Source organism: Ictidomys tridecemlineatus, chromosome 5 (genome assembly GCF_052094955.1).
Source record: "Ictidomys tridecemlineatus isolate mIctTri1 chromosome 5, mIctTri1.hap1, whole genome shotgun sequence".
Taxonomy (NCBI): Eukaryota; Metazoa; Chordata; class Mammalia; order Rodentia; family Sciuridae; genus Ictidomys; species Ictidomys tridecemlineatus.
The window spans coordinates 123,676,598-123,692,539 of NC_135481.1; the positions used below are offsets into that span (position 1 = coordinate 123,676,598).

Sequence of the window (15,942 nt, forward strand, 5' to 3'; positions counted from 1 at the left end):
GGGGCATAGCCCTGTCTTTCAGGCAGAAGCACAGGGTCTCACCCCTTCCTCTGGGGAACTGCCCTGGGTTCAGGAAGAGAGAACCGTCATGTGCCTGGGTATTTGTGTCCTTGTGTCCCAGATGTGTCCCTTTGTCTGCCCATCCTGCTATTCCACTGTGTCTGAATCTGGCTTCTGGGTCCATGGACAGGTCCTGGGAACAAGGACCAGTCTGTGGAGTCAAGGGCCATATGGAAAAGGCCCAACTGTGACCCCTACCCCATTAGGCGTATGCTGTTAGGGAAGCCATGTGGTCCACTGGGCCCTGCCCAGATCAAGTGGACTCACTCCATGTGACACATCCTGATCATCTGGTGTGATCACCACAGGGCTGTAGTGGCTCCTGTCCACTTCGTGGAGGAGAGGAGGCAGGGGTGGCCTCCTGGTGTGACCCTGGGCTCACCTAATGCTCCCCCTACCTGTATTCCCCTTCAGCAAAGCAGGACAGCCCTCAAGACTGAATTGGTGGGACCAAGCCTTTCCATGTGCCACCCTGAGAGTGGGAGAGCATCACACCCAGAGGGCCATGCCCTGGCCCCACCCCCACTTTGGGTCAGCAAAGATCCCCTGAGCTGTGTCCACTGGTCCTGTCCACTCCTGGCACAGAGATGGTCCCAGATCCTGGCCAGGGCATGCCTAGGGGTGCTGGCTCCACCCTGGACTTCGGTAAAGCTCAAGATATGCTCACTGTCCTGCAGGAGTCCTGCTCATCTGCAGCCCTGGGTTGCCTCCAGCTGGCTTAGAGCCCTGGACTCCAGACTGAGGGGGGCATGAGCCCTGTCCCCAGGGCTGCCTCCCCCAGCAGGTGGAATCTGGCTCTGCTCTGCTCCCAGTGCTGGGGCTGCCATTTGGCTGCCAGAGGGAGCTGAGCGCCCTAACCCAGGCCTGCCTGCCGTTGCCCTCCTGGGAGCCCCTTCGCAGGTCTTAGGCCAGTGCTTTGTGGAATAGACAACTTGAGGTGTCAGCCCAGAGAGCTTCTCCACCTCAGGGGCCAGACTCATCCCCAAGTGTCCCTGTGGAACTGTGGGCTCTGTCTCCCTGAGGCTGTCTCTGAGAGGGCCTACCCACAGATGGGGCCAGTCACAAGCTGGACCTTGATACCCAGGGCCAGGTCTCAGAAGCCCAGCCTGGACCCCAGGATCACAGCAAACAGAAGCAGGGACAAAGTGTGTCTTGCCCCATCCCCATCCCTCCAACCAGCTGAAGCCTGACCTTCATCCACTGCAGAGCCCTGCACTGCCAGGACTTCCTGTTATCACACACAAGTGCCCCTCTGGGGACATGTGCCAGCTGGGGAAGGCCACTGCAGCAGGGCTCAGCTCCAGAAGCAGTGCCCCTCACCCGCCAGCATCATGAGGACACAAAGCCAGTTCAGAACTCGCCCTGCTCTCTCTCCTTCCCAGGTGGGGCCTGGGCCAGGAGCTGGCCATGTCACCCTGCCCCCCACTGGATGCTCCCCTGCTCTCCTGCATATCTCCAGGCAGGCCGGGATGTCCAGAGCATCAATGATTGATGCCTCCTTGCAGTAACTGCAGCAGCATAACGAAAATAGCTCTGCCTTGTCCCTGCTCCTCCCGCCACAGCCTCACCCAGCCCAGCCCAGCCAGAGGGAGTGGGGGCATCTAGGACTCCTCAGCTACCCTAGCCCGCTTGGTCCTTTGCAGAGATGTTGGGGATGGTTCCAGGCCTGCTGGCCCAGGGTCTGAGGACGTTGGCCATGAGCAGGTGGCACATGGCCCACACAACCACAGCAGCCCTGTCTCTAATTGTCTCAGTCTCCCCCAAAGCTAAGAGCCTGACTCAAGGCTGGGCATGGGGTCCCTTCCTCTGTGCCTGTACAGCTCAGCACATGCCTAGGACCAGGACACAGGGTCACAGCAAGTTCCGGGGCTGGTCCTTCTACCCAGGGACCACAGGCTGACACAGGTAGGGATGGACATCTCCCTGGAGTCTAGGCATCCTGGAGGAGCAGGACACCTGGGTATCTCTGGGGCAAGGGACCCCTGCTCAGCCAATTCTTTCTATTGGTGATGCCAGGATCCACCAGGGTGACTATGGACTCTAGGCAGAGTGGCGCCTGCTCCAGGTGCTCCGGGACCCAGGGTGGCCCTTCCTCCTGAGGATGGAATAGGGGAGGCTTGGCTCTAAGCAGGACTGGGGTTTGGGGGTAGACACAAGTAGAGGGAGAGGAGGCTGGGAGACCAGCCTGGTCTCCTCCTGGGGAAGTCGTGGCCTCCTGACTTTAGCGAGGAATCACTCCTCTTGGGCCACTGTCCTCAGCACATGGAGCCAATTAAATCTGAGCAGCTACCCGATCTGCCCATGCACCTGGAGGTCCTGCCCAGGCTCATGCCCCCTGCTGTGAAGCAGGAAATTCCACCCAGATGCTGGCCTAAGTGGCAGAGGCCACCTAGCAGCTACCGGGGCCGCCCCACCTCTCCTGCAGCCAGGGATGGTCACCCAATGTCAGGGTCACCTTGGTCCTTCCTCAAGACAGCATTTCTTCAGTGTGGTCACTAGGGGTCATCCAGATATAATGGTTCCAAATGTCTGCTGCAGCAAAATGCCACACCTGGCCTGGGTTAAAAAGAGCACAAGCTCATCCTCCCTCCCAGTGCTGGCGGCAAGGCTGTGTTCCTTCTGGAGGCTGCAGGGGAGTTCAGCCTCCTGGTCCTTTGGACCTCCTGCTGCCTGTATTCCGGGGCTTGTGGTCCTGCGTGGCTGGTGGTCTTGCTTGTTCGGCCTCTGCTTGCACCTTTGTATCTTCTCTCTCTAGCCCTGACCTATCTCCCAGTCTTTCTCCTCCCTCCCTCCCCCTCCCCCTTTCTTTCTTTCCTTTTCAGTGCTAGGGATTGAACCCAGGGCCACTTTACAACTGAGCTGTAACTCCAGCCCTTCACTTATTTATTTCTGCAGTACTGGGAATGGAACCCAAGGGTGCTCTACCACTGAGCTACACCTCCAGCCCTTTTTATTTTTTCTTTTGAGACAGAGCCTTGCTAAGTTGCCGAGGCTGTCCTTGAACTTGTGATCCTCTTGCTTCTGCCTTCTGATGCACCACCACACCTTCCATCTCTTTTCTCCTTATGAGGACCCCATGATTATGCGGGGCTCAACCACATAATTTAGGACTGCCTCCTCATCTCGAAAGCCTTGCTTTAATCACATATGTGAGGTCCCTTCCACTTCAGAAGACCCAGCTTACCAGGGATTAGGAAATACTGAGTGATGTTCCCCAAAACATCATTCATCTACCATATCAAGAAGTGCAGGTGGCCCCCACCTGAGCCCATGGTCAGGTACTGCTGGAACCTGCCATTGTTTGGTGCCTGAGTGGTTTCCTCTATTACCACCTGAAGGCCATTACGCATCTCACATGAAAGCTGCGGCCAGAGGACTTGGAAGCTGCTGGAAAAGCATTCCAGACCCACTCCCCTTCTCACTTGGGCATCTGGGCCCAGACCTCAGCCCCATAAGAGGACAGCATTCTCATCCCCTTTCCAATTCTGGACTTCAAGGTGGCAAGCCCAGTGGGAAAGGGGAGTTGGACAGACAGCAGGACTGCTGACTGAGGCTATCCCGGGTGAAAATGAGACAAGTGGAGCCACTGTCTGCAAGCCCAGCCAGTGTCTGACCCCCCATCCTGCAGGGCCACCATGGGTGCTAGGGCGGTGCTGCAGAGACCTAGTCCCGAGCAGTCAGACTGCAAGGCTCCCTGAGCATTGCCAGGCTGCTCTGCCCCTCAGGAAGTGTGTGGGGTGGTGGTGTCAGGAGGCTGTGGTCCAGGGTGCAGAGAATGATCTCATCTTGTCATTTTTAAAATCAAAATTTTCAGTAGCGTGGCTGAGGACAGGGAGAGGCTGGATAAGTCATGCAAGGACAGACCTCTGCAGGGCTCAAGAAGGCTGCGGGAAATGGGGTGAGCATGGAGGTGGCCCTCCCCTTCCCAGGAGGCCAACATGGCTGCCAGTATGGCTGCCAGTCTGGGGGTGCTGCAGGGGACATGGAGTGAAGCACAAGTTGACTTCATGAGCCTAGGGGTGTGGGCAGGGGATGTGGACAGATGAGAAAAGACCAGGAATACCTAGGGAGGCAGTTGGCAGAGGGCAAAACTCACTCATTAGTGCCCTTACGCTGGGGCAGGTGGCAGCAGGAGGGGGTGACTGTCCCCCCACCCCAACTAGTCCTACTTTGGAAGCTGGCTCGTGACAGACAGGGGGGATCGTGCCTCTCGAGCTCTGCAGGCAGTGGACCCTCATTCTCCTACAACCTCGAGCCATTTAGGGATAGGTTCTGGGAAGACAGACTTGGTCCCTGGTCCTCAGGGAGCCTCCAGTTAGGTAGAAAAATCCTTCCCCAGAAGCACAATCGCCCCTACAGCGTCTACGCAGCAGGATGAGGGGATCAAGGCCAGAAAGTGCGACCCAGGGCCGGCGGCGGCGGTGGGCGGAGCGGGCAGCCCGCGTTTGCTTGTTCCGGTGTGTGCGCTCCATGTGGGCATGCACCGGTGTGCACAAAGGCACGCGGGGCGCGCGATCATCAAGCGAGAAGCTCTCCCGCGGGCTGGCACACAGGACCCGGCCAGGCGGCACCATGGCTCTAGGGGTCACCGCAGGTGCTGCGCGGGGCGAGCAAGGGGTGGGGCCGGGCGGGCAGACCACGCCCACGGCAGCGTGCTGACGCCACGGCGGCGGGCACCGGAAGCGGACCGACGCGCGCCGTTGCCGGGCAACACTGGCGCGGCCAGAGGGAATGCGGGCAGCCGCCACAGAGAAGTGCGTGGGGCTGCCCTTCGCCCTCCCGCCAGGGACGCGCTCCGGGGCTCTAGAGCGCCGCGCCATTTCTTCCCTTTTGGGCCTGGCGCTAGAGCCCGGCAGCCCGCCTTGTCGTTGGGGCCCCCAAGACGCGCTCCAGACTGCAGCGGTCCTGCCGGTGGGCTTACGGGTCCGGCACCTTGGTTGGCCGCGGGACACGCCCCTGTGCTGGACTGGTCAGCAGTGGCCAGGCGGCGTCGGCACACAGCAGCACGTGGGTACTCGCCCGGAAGCCGCGCCGGCCCCGACAGCGTGGCTGGCGGCACCCCAGGCCCTGTCTAGCGCAGCCCTGGGCAGCTTCAGCCCAGCAACTGTATGCCTCGTGCGCAGCTCCTCTTCTGGTCTGCTGGCCTGGCCGCACGAAGATGCAAGACCGGCAGAAGTGGTGGGGAGAGTCCGTGAGTGACTTCACAGGGGAACGGGCCGAGGTTTCCCACTGCTACACAGCTGAAGGACAGAGTGGTGACAATTTGGAACGGATAAGGATCTACAGTGAGGGTCCTCCGTCTGTGCCAGGTGGGAAAGCCAGCAGCTCCCCAACGGGAGAGGGCCTTCCGACTTGCACCACTAGTTGTACCGACGCGGGGGAGCTCAGCAGCACGTGGGGGGAGTTTGAAGGCTTTAGAGAATCTTCAGCCAAGTCTGGACTCCCTCAGTCCCTTGAACTTCTGGAAAGACCCACCGATCCTCAGCCACTAGGAATTCCTGCCTTAAAGGAAGATGGTTCTCACCTACCACACCAGGGTGGATCCGGGGCAACAGGAATCACTTCCCACCCATCTTCAGAGGTATTTCTGTGGTCTTTGTCACCAGACGGAGTGAGAAATGCCCTAAGACCTCTCAAAGGCATCAGGCACTGGGTTAAGGGGCTACCAGCCTTTGAGGGGCCTCTTCTCTCTGGCCTTCATCCCTTGTCATAGGGTTGCCTGTCCTGTCCTCACAAGGCCAGAGAAGGAACCAGTTGACAGCAGAGCCTGCAGAAATGGATTGGGCAAGACCAGGTGGGGGCAACCCAAGCTGGGCCACTTTCCATGACCACTTCCCATCAGCAGAGGTGGTACTTGTGTGGCCTCATTCAGAGTCTATGGGGAAGAAGCTCTTTTTCTGAATCTGCTGGCTTATAAAGTCCCAAGTCCTAAAGTCACACAATCACATATAGCTTTGTGCAAGGCCCTGGAACTGGAGCTGGCCAGCTGAGCCCCAGCCCCTCATCTTGTCTGTTCCTCAGAACTCAGTGCCCACCCTTGCCTCCTCTGGCTCCTCTCTGCTGGTCATTCTCCTCCTTCTGTTGTTTCTCTTTGCCATCTCTTCCCAGATGGTTCACCACACACACCAGGGAACAAAAGATAAGTTCAATAGTCAGGAGGGAAGTAAAAGGTATTGCTGGTAATCCAAACTCTCCTACACCAGTGATTTCTTGGCCTTCAGTGAGACTTGCTCTTGGGACAGTCAGTTCTGCTGTAACACTTGTTTTAAAACTAGGACTCCTTTCCAATGCAATTGATGCACTAAGGAATATTTGAGCATACCGGAATTTTGCAGGAAACACTAGGCAAATGGAACACCTGTACCCCACAGAGCTGAGGCATGTTGATAGACATAAAACTTGCACCTGCACACCTCAGATAACTACCAGCACCTGGTTTACCACCCCCATCCCACCTGGCGTTAGGACACTACCCAGTTCAGACTGTCCCCGACCCCTCACCTGGCTGCCTGCAAACCTCAGGGCCTTTTCAAGGTGAGGCTGTTTCCATTGTATGTGTGAACTTCTCAGCCAGCTCACATGAAAAATTGTGCCAGTGTTTGAAAGGCCACCTTTTCCCTGCATCTCCGATGAGCTCTGAGTTGTGCCCTCACCCACCTCCTGTGAGCTCTGTGGTTTTCACTGTGATTTTATAGAGAAAAGAGGTTTTAGGAGAGGCTGTGTCAAGTGATGGTGGCACTGACTGCACAGTTGAGCTCAGGTTTCTTTTGTATCAAAATTAATTACTCAGATTATGTGACCTAAATGCCTGTATTTCTCCTGATTCTGGAATGTTCTTTCTTTCCAGCCTGTTCTCAGGTATGAGAACATATTTAGGTTTGCTTTTCAAGAAGTCACAGTTGAGCAGGCAACTGAAGATGTTTCCACCTTAGACCATTTCTTGGACATAAGCAGTGAAGAAGACCCTGGCCTTGCATCTGCACATAGACTGTGGTAATGAACACCAACAGAGCTAAGAACCCCATGGCAGCGCTGTACCTGCACGGTTGTTTAATAACATGGCTGCACAAAGTTCTGTGTGTGCCTCCTGGAGAGCATCACTGCCCCTGTAGCCTCCTGTGGGCTACAGTGTCCTATGGGGAGCTGGCAGCACAGCTGGAGGCTCCAGCAGTTCTGACCTTGCACACCTTGAGCAAGCTGGCCCAGGTGCCAGCCCTCTTGTGTCTCAGCACGAGTGCAGGAGAGGATGGGAGAGATGGTGGGCCCCAGAGCAGCCCTGGTGTACTTGGTTGAGTGGTCATTGGCAACCCCATGAGCCTCAGCCACAGAGCTGTAGAAAACACCCCCAAGCTTTCCACTAACCCACGGGTGGCCATGTGCTTCCAGTACTGCCTACAGTGCTGTGGGTTCCCAGAGAGATCAGGTGCACTTAGTAGTGGGTGCTGACAGTGGCTTTGAAAGGGTTTGCTTCTAGCACCTGTTGACAGAAGCAGGCTCCAGGGTGAGACAGTGAAGGGCTGAGATGCTCCAGATAAGTTGGCCTAAGACCCCAGGAGGGGAGAAAGTGAGATGAGCAGGCTTCTTTGCCCCTCAGTAATGTGGGGAAGGCCAGGTCAGCAAGCCATGGGGGTCTGTGCATGTCTGGACAGGCCTGGCTTTATCACAGCTCTGCAGGCCATTCAGAGCTCTGGCTTGACCCATCATGGCCACTGCTGTGCAGTAACCCAGCACCTTCCCATTGTGCCTGCTACAGTGGTCTGGGGAGAGACACCTGGAGCCCGAAAGGCTGTGGCCTCCACTGTCCACATGCCTGTCTCCCTGTGTGTGCTGCTTCTGCCTGGCACAGCCCCAGGGAGAGCCTGCCTCAAGAGTGGCTCCTCAGGCCATAGGATTGTGGGGTGGCACTGGCAGACCATTCCCTAGAGGCACAGTGGTTCTAGAGTCAGTCTTGGCAGGGCTGACACTCAGGAGAGGGTGGTGAATGTTGTTGGGCTGGAGAAGAACCCTGTTTGCATGTTCCGAGACATTGGCATGATTGGGAAATGATTTAGGCATTTAACACATCCCATCTGCTCCCGTGTTGTCGGATACCCACCATGTCCTCACTAGGGCTAAAGCTTCTGACCAGCAGGCCCCTCTGCCCCAGTGTCTGGTGGTGATGGTGACCATACCCTGTTTGTTTCTTCATCCATTCTTCTGAGCCCTCAGTGTTTTCCTAGTTTGCGAACATGGGTTTTGTGGCCAGCACAGCTGTAATAGTGAACCAGACAGCAAACATCTGGCCTTGAAGACACTCCCTGATGAGAACAGGCCTCCTGTGCTGGGACGCACTGTGGAAAGAAGAGGCAGGGCAGCATCAGGAACACTGACCACAGGGGTGTGTGTCTGAGTGAAGGAGGTAGCCAGGGCCCCTGAAGGGGCGCCATCTAGTGTCACCTGTGCCAGGTGCTCCTCTGCTTGTGAGACTGGGCTTCCTGACCTGCTCAGAAGGCTTTCAAGTTCATCTTTAGTGACTTCATCTATTTTCCAGTTCTGAATCTAGAAAAGTCTGGCGAGCCCTTCAGAACACCAGCAACATGTCTGCTTTGCGATGCCTCTGGAGCCAGTCTCATTGCCAGGAGAAGCTCCTCCTGGTTCTTGGCATAGAAGCTGCTCAGAAGGTGATGTGGTTCAGGGGGTGGAAACTTCACTGGGCCCAGGACAGAGAGGGTGGTGGAGAAAATGACACTGGAAGGCCAACTGTCCCGAGGTCAGAAGCCACTGATTACTTAGAAGGCCACTGGTGGTGAGGGGTGTGGGTGTGCCTGTTGTGGGCAGCACCTGGACACTGGTGCGGGGTCCTGCAGGAGTGGGTGCAGATGTGGAGACAGGGTGCACATGGACTTGGTGGGGAGAGGAGGAAGGTGCCATGTGTGGAGGTGGAATACCATGAAGTTTAGAGCATGGGTGGGAGCACTCTGCAGGGCACTGCAAATCACCAAGGTGTGCTTGTACCTCGGGTGTTGCAGGAGGTGCTGAGGTTAGGCCAGGGCCTGCTGAAGGGGACAAGGGCAAGTTCCAGTATGGGCACAGGCATGAGGCTGAGAGGGAGAGGCCCTTGGAATGTGGAGGATGGCCAGTGTGCACCATGATGGGCAGAGATAGTCTCATAGACAGGAGCTGCTGCTGCATGAGGCAGGAGCAGCCCAGAGCCAGCCAAGCCCAGGATACACACATCAGGCCTGTGTCATCAAGAAACAGTGACAGGGCCACCTTTCAGCAGTCAATATAGAACAGATCTTTTTCCATTCTTGAGTATTTTAAAAATGTTTTTTAGTTGTAGATGGACATAATATACCTTTATTCATTTATTTTTATGTGGTTCTGAGGGTGGAACCCAGTGCCTCAGTGTGCTAGGCAAGTGCTCCACCACTGAGCCCCAGCCGCAGCCCTCCATTCTTAGGTGGAAACTTTTAAAATGGAACTCAAAAAGGAGCTGACAAGGCGGGCCTCATGGTCCCAGTGAAGATAGTCATGTGGACGATGGCCATGCTGACTGGTCAGGAGGCCGTGTGGTGCAGGGGAAACAGAACCAGGGGGTTCTGGAGGGGAGGCTCAGGCAGAACAGCTACCATAGTGGCAGGCTGTGGGTGCTCATCCTTCAGGTGGCCATAAGGGCATTTCTGTTGAACACTGTCGTACTCCATTCTCTATTTACAACAAAATGCCTGGTAATTGTAAAGCATAGAATTTTGTTTGGCTCATGGTTCTGGAGTATGGAAGGAGAGCATGGTGCTGGCATGGTGAGGGCCTTGTTTGCTGCACCTTAACATGGTGCCAGCCATCACAAGGCGACAGAGCAGTCATGCCAGCTCAGTTCTCTTCTTATAAGGCCACTAGTCCACTAGGAGGGCCCCACCTCTTGGCCTCCTTCCACCCCAATCACCCCAAGTGCCATCAACACTGTGAATTTGGGGTTGTGTGTTCAGTACAGAAGTTCTGGGGGACACACTAGAACCACAGTAGGCAGGTCTGGCTGCCCCTGAACCAGATGATAGACAGCAGGTGGCAGCGCTGAGCAGGGAGGGCCCTGGCCTGACCCTCCCAGGGCCTATGCATGTCCAGAATTAAGGTAGAGGGGCTCGGGTTAAAACGGAAGGTGAGAGGAGACAGTGACCCTGTCAGCTGTGTGACATAGAGGTTTGTCTCCTCAGAGTCCTTCCAGAGACCAGGGTCACATTTCAGAAGGTCCTGACCTCAAAGGTCCTGAAGAGCTGCTGGCACTCAGCACGTTCGACCTGCCCCACTGCAAAGCCCTGATCCAGACGAAGGTGAGCACCCCACAGGAGAGGCCTCAGGAGGCAAAGCTGGGTCCGCACACAGCTCCCTGTGTCCTCACTGAGCCTGGCTTCTGTTCTTGTTTGATGCCTAGGCACTTAGAATGCACGGGTAGGAAGGCTGCACCGCAGGCAGGGTAGTCCTGGATCTCCCACCTGGGCAGGGGTGGGCGCCTGAAGTCAGCCAAGCAGCTTTCCTCACCCTCATAGTGAGACTCGAAGCAGGAAGAAGGGCAGGTGGAAGATTGTGTTCCAGAAGCCCTCTCTTTCATCTGGGGTGGCGTCACATGCCCAGCTTGGATCAGGTGCTACAGGAGGGGCAGGTGGCCAGGTGGCCAGGCCCAGCCACAGGGCTGTGTGTGTGAGTGGGAGGTGGGAGAGCGTGGCACTGGGCAGCGTGTGTTACAGATCTGCTAGGAGAGGGCCAGCAGTGAGGCACAGCTCTCTGTGGGAGGACACTGCAGCCAGGTTCCGAGGGAGTCTGGGGCAAGTGTGGTGCCACCCAGCTGATGCCAGCTGCAGCCTTGATGGTTGGCACATGGTGCCAGGTATGCAGGCACTCAGGAAGGCCTTTGCATGAACACACACAGGTCTGTCACAGGCCCCAGAGGACTCTGGGTCCCTCTGTTCTTTGGAAGAAGCCTCGAGGTAGACACTATATTTGTCTTTGAGCACAACAGGTTACCTGTCTGTAGCTGTGGCATTTACAGTAGCCAGCACGTGAGGAGGTCCAGCAGCAGCTGCGACGTGGGAACTGCAAGGCTGGGAGCATGGAGGGTAGGGGGACCAGACCCAGGATAAGGGCCAGGATCCTACTTAGGAAACAGACCAGCTCTTCTGGCACCATGGCACACACCTGCAATCCCAACACTTGGAACACTGAAATAGGAGGATTCCAAGTTCAAGGCCAGCCTTGGCAATTTAATGAGACCCTGTCTCAAAATAAAAAGGGCTGGGAGTGTTGCTCAGTAGTAGATGCCCTGGGTTCAGTTACTAGTGCTAATGGTAAGAAAGCTGGCCTTTCACTTGGGAAGTCAGGTAGCAGTGGCTTGCTGCAGTGGGGAGAAGGCCAGGGATAGGTAGGCCACTAGTGGCCTTGGTCCCAGTACACCAGCGCTGTGCACTTCTCTGGTTGCACTGCACAATGAAGTTTTTAGGATCACAGTGACCAAGGAGAGATTGTTGAGGGGCCAGAGATGGGCAGGGCAGATGCCACCTGGCACCTCTAGTCACCTGTACTTGTATTTGACTGCTGCTCTCCTCTCAGCTCTCAGGGACACCTGGCAGCAGACAGGGGAGCCTCATTACCTACAGCCTCTTTCTGAAGACACCCCTGCATGGAAACGGGCGACACATCACAAGTCCACAGGAAAAGAAGGTTTTCCCTCCACGTCACCTAAAGCTGGCGTTTTTTAACAGGGATGTATGCTAGAAACAGGAGTATGTCATGTAGGCATTTCACATCATCTCACTGGTTGGGTTTGGTTTCCTAGGCTCTTTCAAAACCCCAGCCTCAGGTCTGATCAGGAAGCATGGGGTGTCTTGGGCAGAGCCAGTCCCCAAGCAGAGGGGAGGGGTTTCTGGATGCACTGCAGCCTGACCAGCAGATGCCACCTGCTCCTGGTGGAGGGTGTCAGGGATGATCCCACACCTGGCCCAAAGTGGGGCATGTACTGAAATACCACCTGGGAGACAGCTGCACTTTGAGAAACAGCATTGGCACCTGGTCCCAGGAGGTCCTGGGCTTCTGTGTTGTTCCTGGAAGTGCCATGAGCACTCCCCAACCGCATTCACACTGGTGGCCTTGGGGATAGGCCTTTCTGATGGCTGGGAGGCCACACTGCGCCAGCCCTGGAGGCCCAGGTGGGTAGGCAAGTGTATTTCACTGGTCATCTCCTGCATAGACGGTTTTCTTCCAGGAAAGGGCCAAGCGGGCAGCACTGACTTTGTAGAGCTTTACTTAATAAAGGGCCTCAGTAAGCCTGTGCTCTTGCTGACTGGTTGACTCTGCAAGGACTGATGACAACATTCTGTCCCGAAGGGGAGACCTGAGGCTGGAGGGGCTACAGAGGCCATGCTGGGGGCTGGCACTCCAGGTAGAGCCCCTGCTGTCTCTGTACCAAGGCCACTCTAGGACCAACTTGCTCAGGAGGTGCCAGCTTCCCTTCACCTGACCCACTGATGTAGGTGCAGGTGATAGCTGCTGTGCCCGCCAGGAGGAAGGAAGTTGGCTGTCCCTGGTCACCCCAGGTGGCTGTGCATCAATACCATGTGGCCCACAACAAAGGGGTGGCTCAGATCATTTCCATGGCACCAGATGTCAGGAAAGCTGCTCTGACCTCTCGCCCTTAACCAGAGGACGTGTAGACCAGCACACAGAAATAAAAAGGCAGTTTCTGCACAGCAGAGGGAGGCGGGCGGCAGGGAGAATGTGGACCTTGCAGGGGCAGTGTCACCAATTACAGGTGGACAAAGGGCCTGGAGGGACACTTCTCAGAACACACACACACACACAAATGGCCCAAAGGATCAGTCCTGCTCAGAGAAGTGCGGGTAGGACACCGAGGCCTGCTGGTGAGGGCCGCCTTGCCCGCTTGGCTGGAGCACAGTGCAGTGCAGCCTTCATGGAGAACGGCATGGAGGTGCCCCCAAAACATAGCCTGTGTGATCCCAGCCCCACTACTGGGCACTTACCGGGGATGGCCAGTTCCGGCTGTGAAAGGCATTCGCAGGCCCACTTCCTTGTGGCCTGCTCCCCAATAGAGGGGAGGAATGGGCCACATGGCCCCCACAAACAAGTGTAAAGGCAGGTGATACACATGCATGAGGGAGTACTGTCATCCACCAGCCAGGTGGAACCTGCCACCTGGGGTAGCCCTGGGCACACCATTGGGTGACACACCCCAGGCACAGGTGGGCCCGAGAAGCCACCCTCACAAGAGCCAAGGGCATGCAGCTACAGGGGCAAGGGTGCCGTCTCCCACCAGATGAGCCCTCAGGAGACCCACTGCACAGGCAGTTACGTTCTTGGATTGTAAGTATTCCCACTGCAAAGCAGGATGACTCTTGAGGTGACCCGCTGCTAACGGGCCTGAGCCATCCATCATGCAGAAAATAGCACATACCTTTGTAGATACTAATTTTCCCATTTAAAGATTAACTGGAAGAACCAGTAATGAACAGGGACACACAGCATGGGGATACGCCGAGTCCTGGGCTGTCTGCCTACAGCGGCAGCACATTGGCCCATGAGGGGGCTGTGAGGCAAGGAGGGCCACACCCTGCTTGTGTGACCAGTCTTTCCAATAAACCATCACCCAGGGGGTGCGATTCGGGTATGCTGTGAACTCCACTCCATGGAACCTGTTCATTTTATAATTTATATATATAAAAGTCGTAGATGAACATGATACCTTTATTTTTATGTGGTGCTAAGGATCGAACCCAGTGTCTCATGCTTGCTAGGCAAGCGCTCTACCACTGAGCTACAACCCCAACCCTGAAACCTGTTCTTAAAAATTGAAACGGTAGCCTGACATCATCCCATTGACTTGGGAGGCTGAGGCAGAGGATGGCCTGGGCTAGCCTCAGCAACTTAGCAAGGTCCTGACTCAAAATTTTAAAGAAGAACAGGAGGTATAGCTCAGTGATACAGCACCCTTGGGTTAATTTCCCAGTACCAAAAAAAAAAAAAAAAAAAAAAACACTATCCCAAATGTCCTTTTTAACTGTTTTGTTTTTGTTTTTTGTGGTACAGGGGAATGAATTTAGGGCAGAGATGTCTGAACATGCTGAGTATTAGAGAATATTCAGGAATTATTTCCTGATTATGGAACTGTCAATGTATAAACATGCTCTATTTTCTAAGGCTAACCGGATTTTTAAGGTAAAAATGGCCTCTATAGCTCGATTAGCTTAAAAATTATTTCAGGGGGCTGGGAAAGTAGCTCAAAGGCACAGCACTTGCCTCACATGTGTGAGGCCCTGGGCAGCACTGCCGAAATAAATATATACACATTTCAGAAAAACAAAAAAGACGAACAGTAATTACAACTGGCCAACCTAGGCAACAGGCTCAAGGGCCTGATACAGCCCCTCCGCTGCTACGTGAAGTATGTGAAGTGTGAACAAGGGGCTTTCAGTGGGCACAGCATGCCTCAGTTACTCTGAAGTACAGCCTGTCTTCTGGGTCCTTCCAGTGGAGTACAGGGAACTGTAGGCTGTGGCTAAGGGGACCCCTGCCAGGTGCTGGCAGAAGCTGTGACCCTGTGGCCCTCGGGAAGAGCACAGAAAGGCCAGGTGCTTCCCTAGGAAGCTGCACCACAGGAATGTGGGGGCGGGGCAAGCAAGGGTCCTCAGACACTCAGACACCCTGGGTGCTGGGTGCCAGTGGACCCCAGCCAGTCCCCAGCCCTCGCCTGACCCTTCCTCCAACTGCTCATGCCCCTCCCACACCACCCTGGACAGCTTCCCACAGCAACAGCAGGCCGGCCCAGAGGGAAAGCTCCTTCCCCGCTCATTCCTCACCAGGGGCTGGGCTTTGGGCAGTGCACCATACCCCAGCCTTGTTCACCCTGGCTGGAGAGGAGGTGACGGGCACCACACGGGCTGAGTGTGTTAGGGTACCAGATCATGCACTTGGTACCTCCATGGGCCCATGCTCCTGCTGTGTGTCCTACTTGGTGCCTTGACCCAGTGGGGCCAGGCCAACAGCCTGAGCTGGAAGGAGAGGTGAGGGCTTGGCAGAGCCTCCCAAGAATCAGGCCTGCTCCAGTTCAGGGCACCCAGTGCCCAGGGCCATCTTGGAGCCTGGGCCCTGCCTGTCCCCCAGCTTAACACAGGCAGGATGGCAGCTTTCTTGAGCGCCAGGTGCCAAGAGCACATGAAGCCACTTATGGAGGCAGCAAGATATCCATGTTTCAATCCCATCCAAGTTTCTGCCCCGAATCCAGCTGCAGTGGCATCTTCAGCTCAATCTGGGCTTCACCTGTGGGTCCCCCACAGCCCTGCTGACTGCAGAGCAGCAAGTCAGCAGGTCCAACCAGATTCTGACTACAGGAACACGGCGTCTAGCCCCAAGGCTGCTGCAAGGTGCCATTTACACATCTGGGGGATTTTTACAAAAAAGACGAGGTACAGCCCACAGAGGCAGCAACCCCCCATGCAGCCATGCTAAGGGTCTGTTCTGAGCACCTCATTCTTAGGGCTTCCTCTGAGCTTTCCAGCGCCCCCCCCACCCCCCATCAGTTCTCCATTCTCTTGCTCAGGCATTGACATCATCAGCAAGAGGTGGGCCTGGCTGATCAGCAGAAGCTCACTCAGGAGGCATGGAGGGCAGATGGAGTAGTGGGGCTTATGGCCTACTGGGCAGCACAGGATGAAGTGTATGGGCCAGAAATGGTCACCTGCAGGGGAGCAGGGCCCTCAGCAGCAGCGGGGCTCCGTGGGAGTGGCCAGGCTGAACCTCAACAGAGGACTGCACAGTGCAGTTCCATCTGCAGGCAAGTGCTCCCCAAGGCTGACTATGCAGGGCTTTGCAGTGCCTTGAGGGGCCACACTCAAGCTC

At 56.0% G+C, this 15,942-nt stretch overlaps 1 protein-coding gene across 1 annotated transcript; it reads left to right on the plus strand.

Moving 5' to 3' along the window:
- Nucleotides 1-4,744: 4,744 nt before the first annotated feature.
- Nucleotides 4,745-12,356, plus strand: Clba1 (clathrin binding box of aftiphilin containing 1). Its single transcript, XM_005334694.5, has 5 exons — nucleotides 4,745-5,641; nucleotides 6,908-7,053; nucleotides 8,591-8,720; nucleotides 10,254-10,370; nucleotides 11,644-12,356. The coding sequence occupies exons 1-5, from the start codon at nucleotides 5,219-5,221 to the stop codon at nucleotides 11,806-11,808; spliced, it is 981 nt and encodes a 326-aa protein (XP_005334751.2). The 5' UTR covers nucleotides 4,745-5,218; the 3' UTR covers nucleotides 11,809-12,356.
- Nucleotides 12,357-15,942: the final 3,586 nt, after the last annotated feature.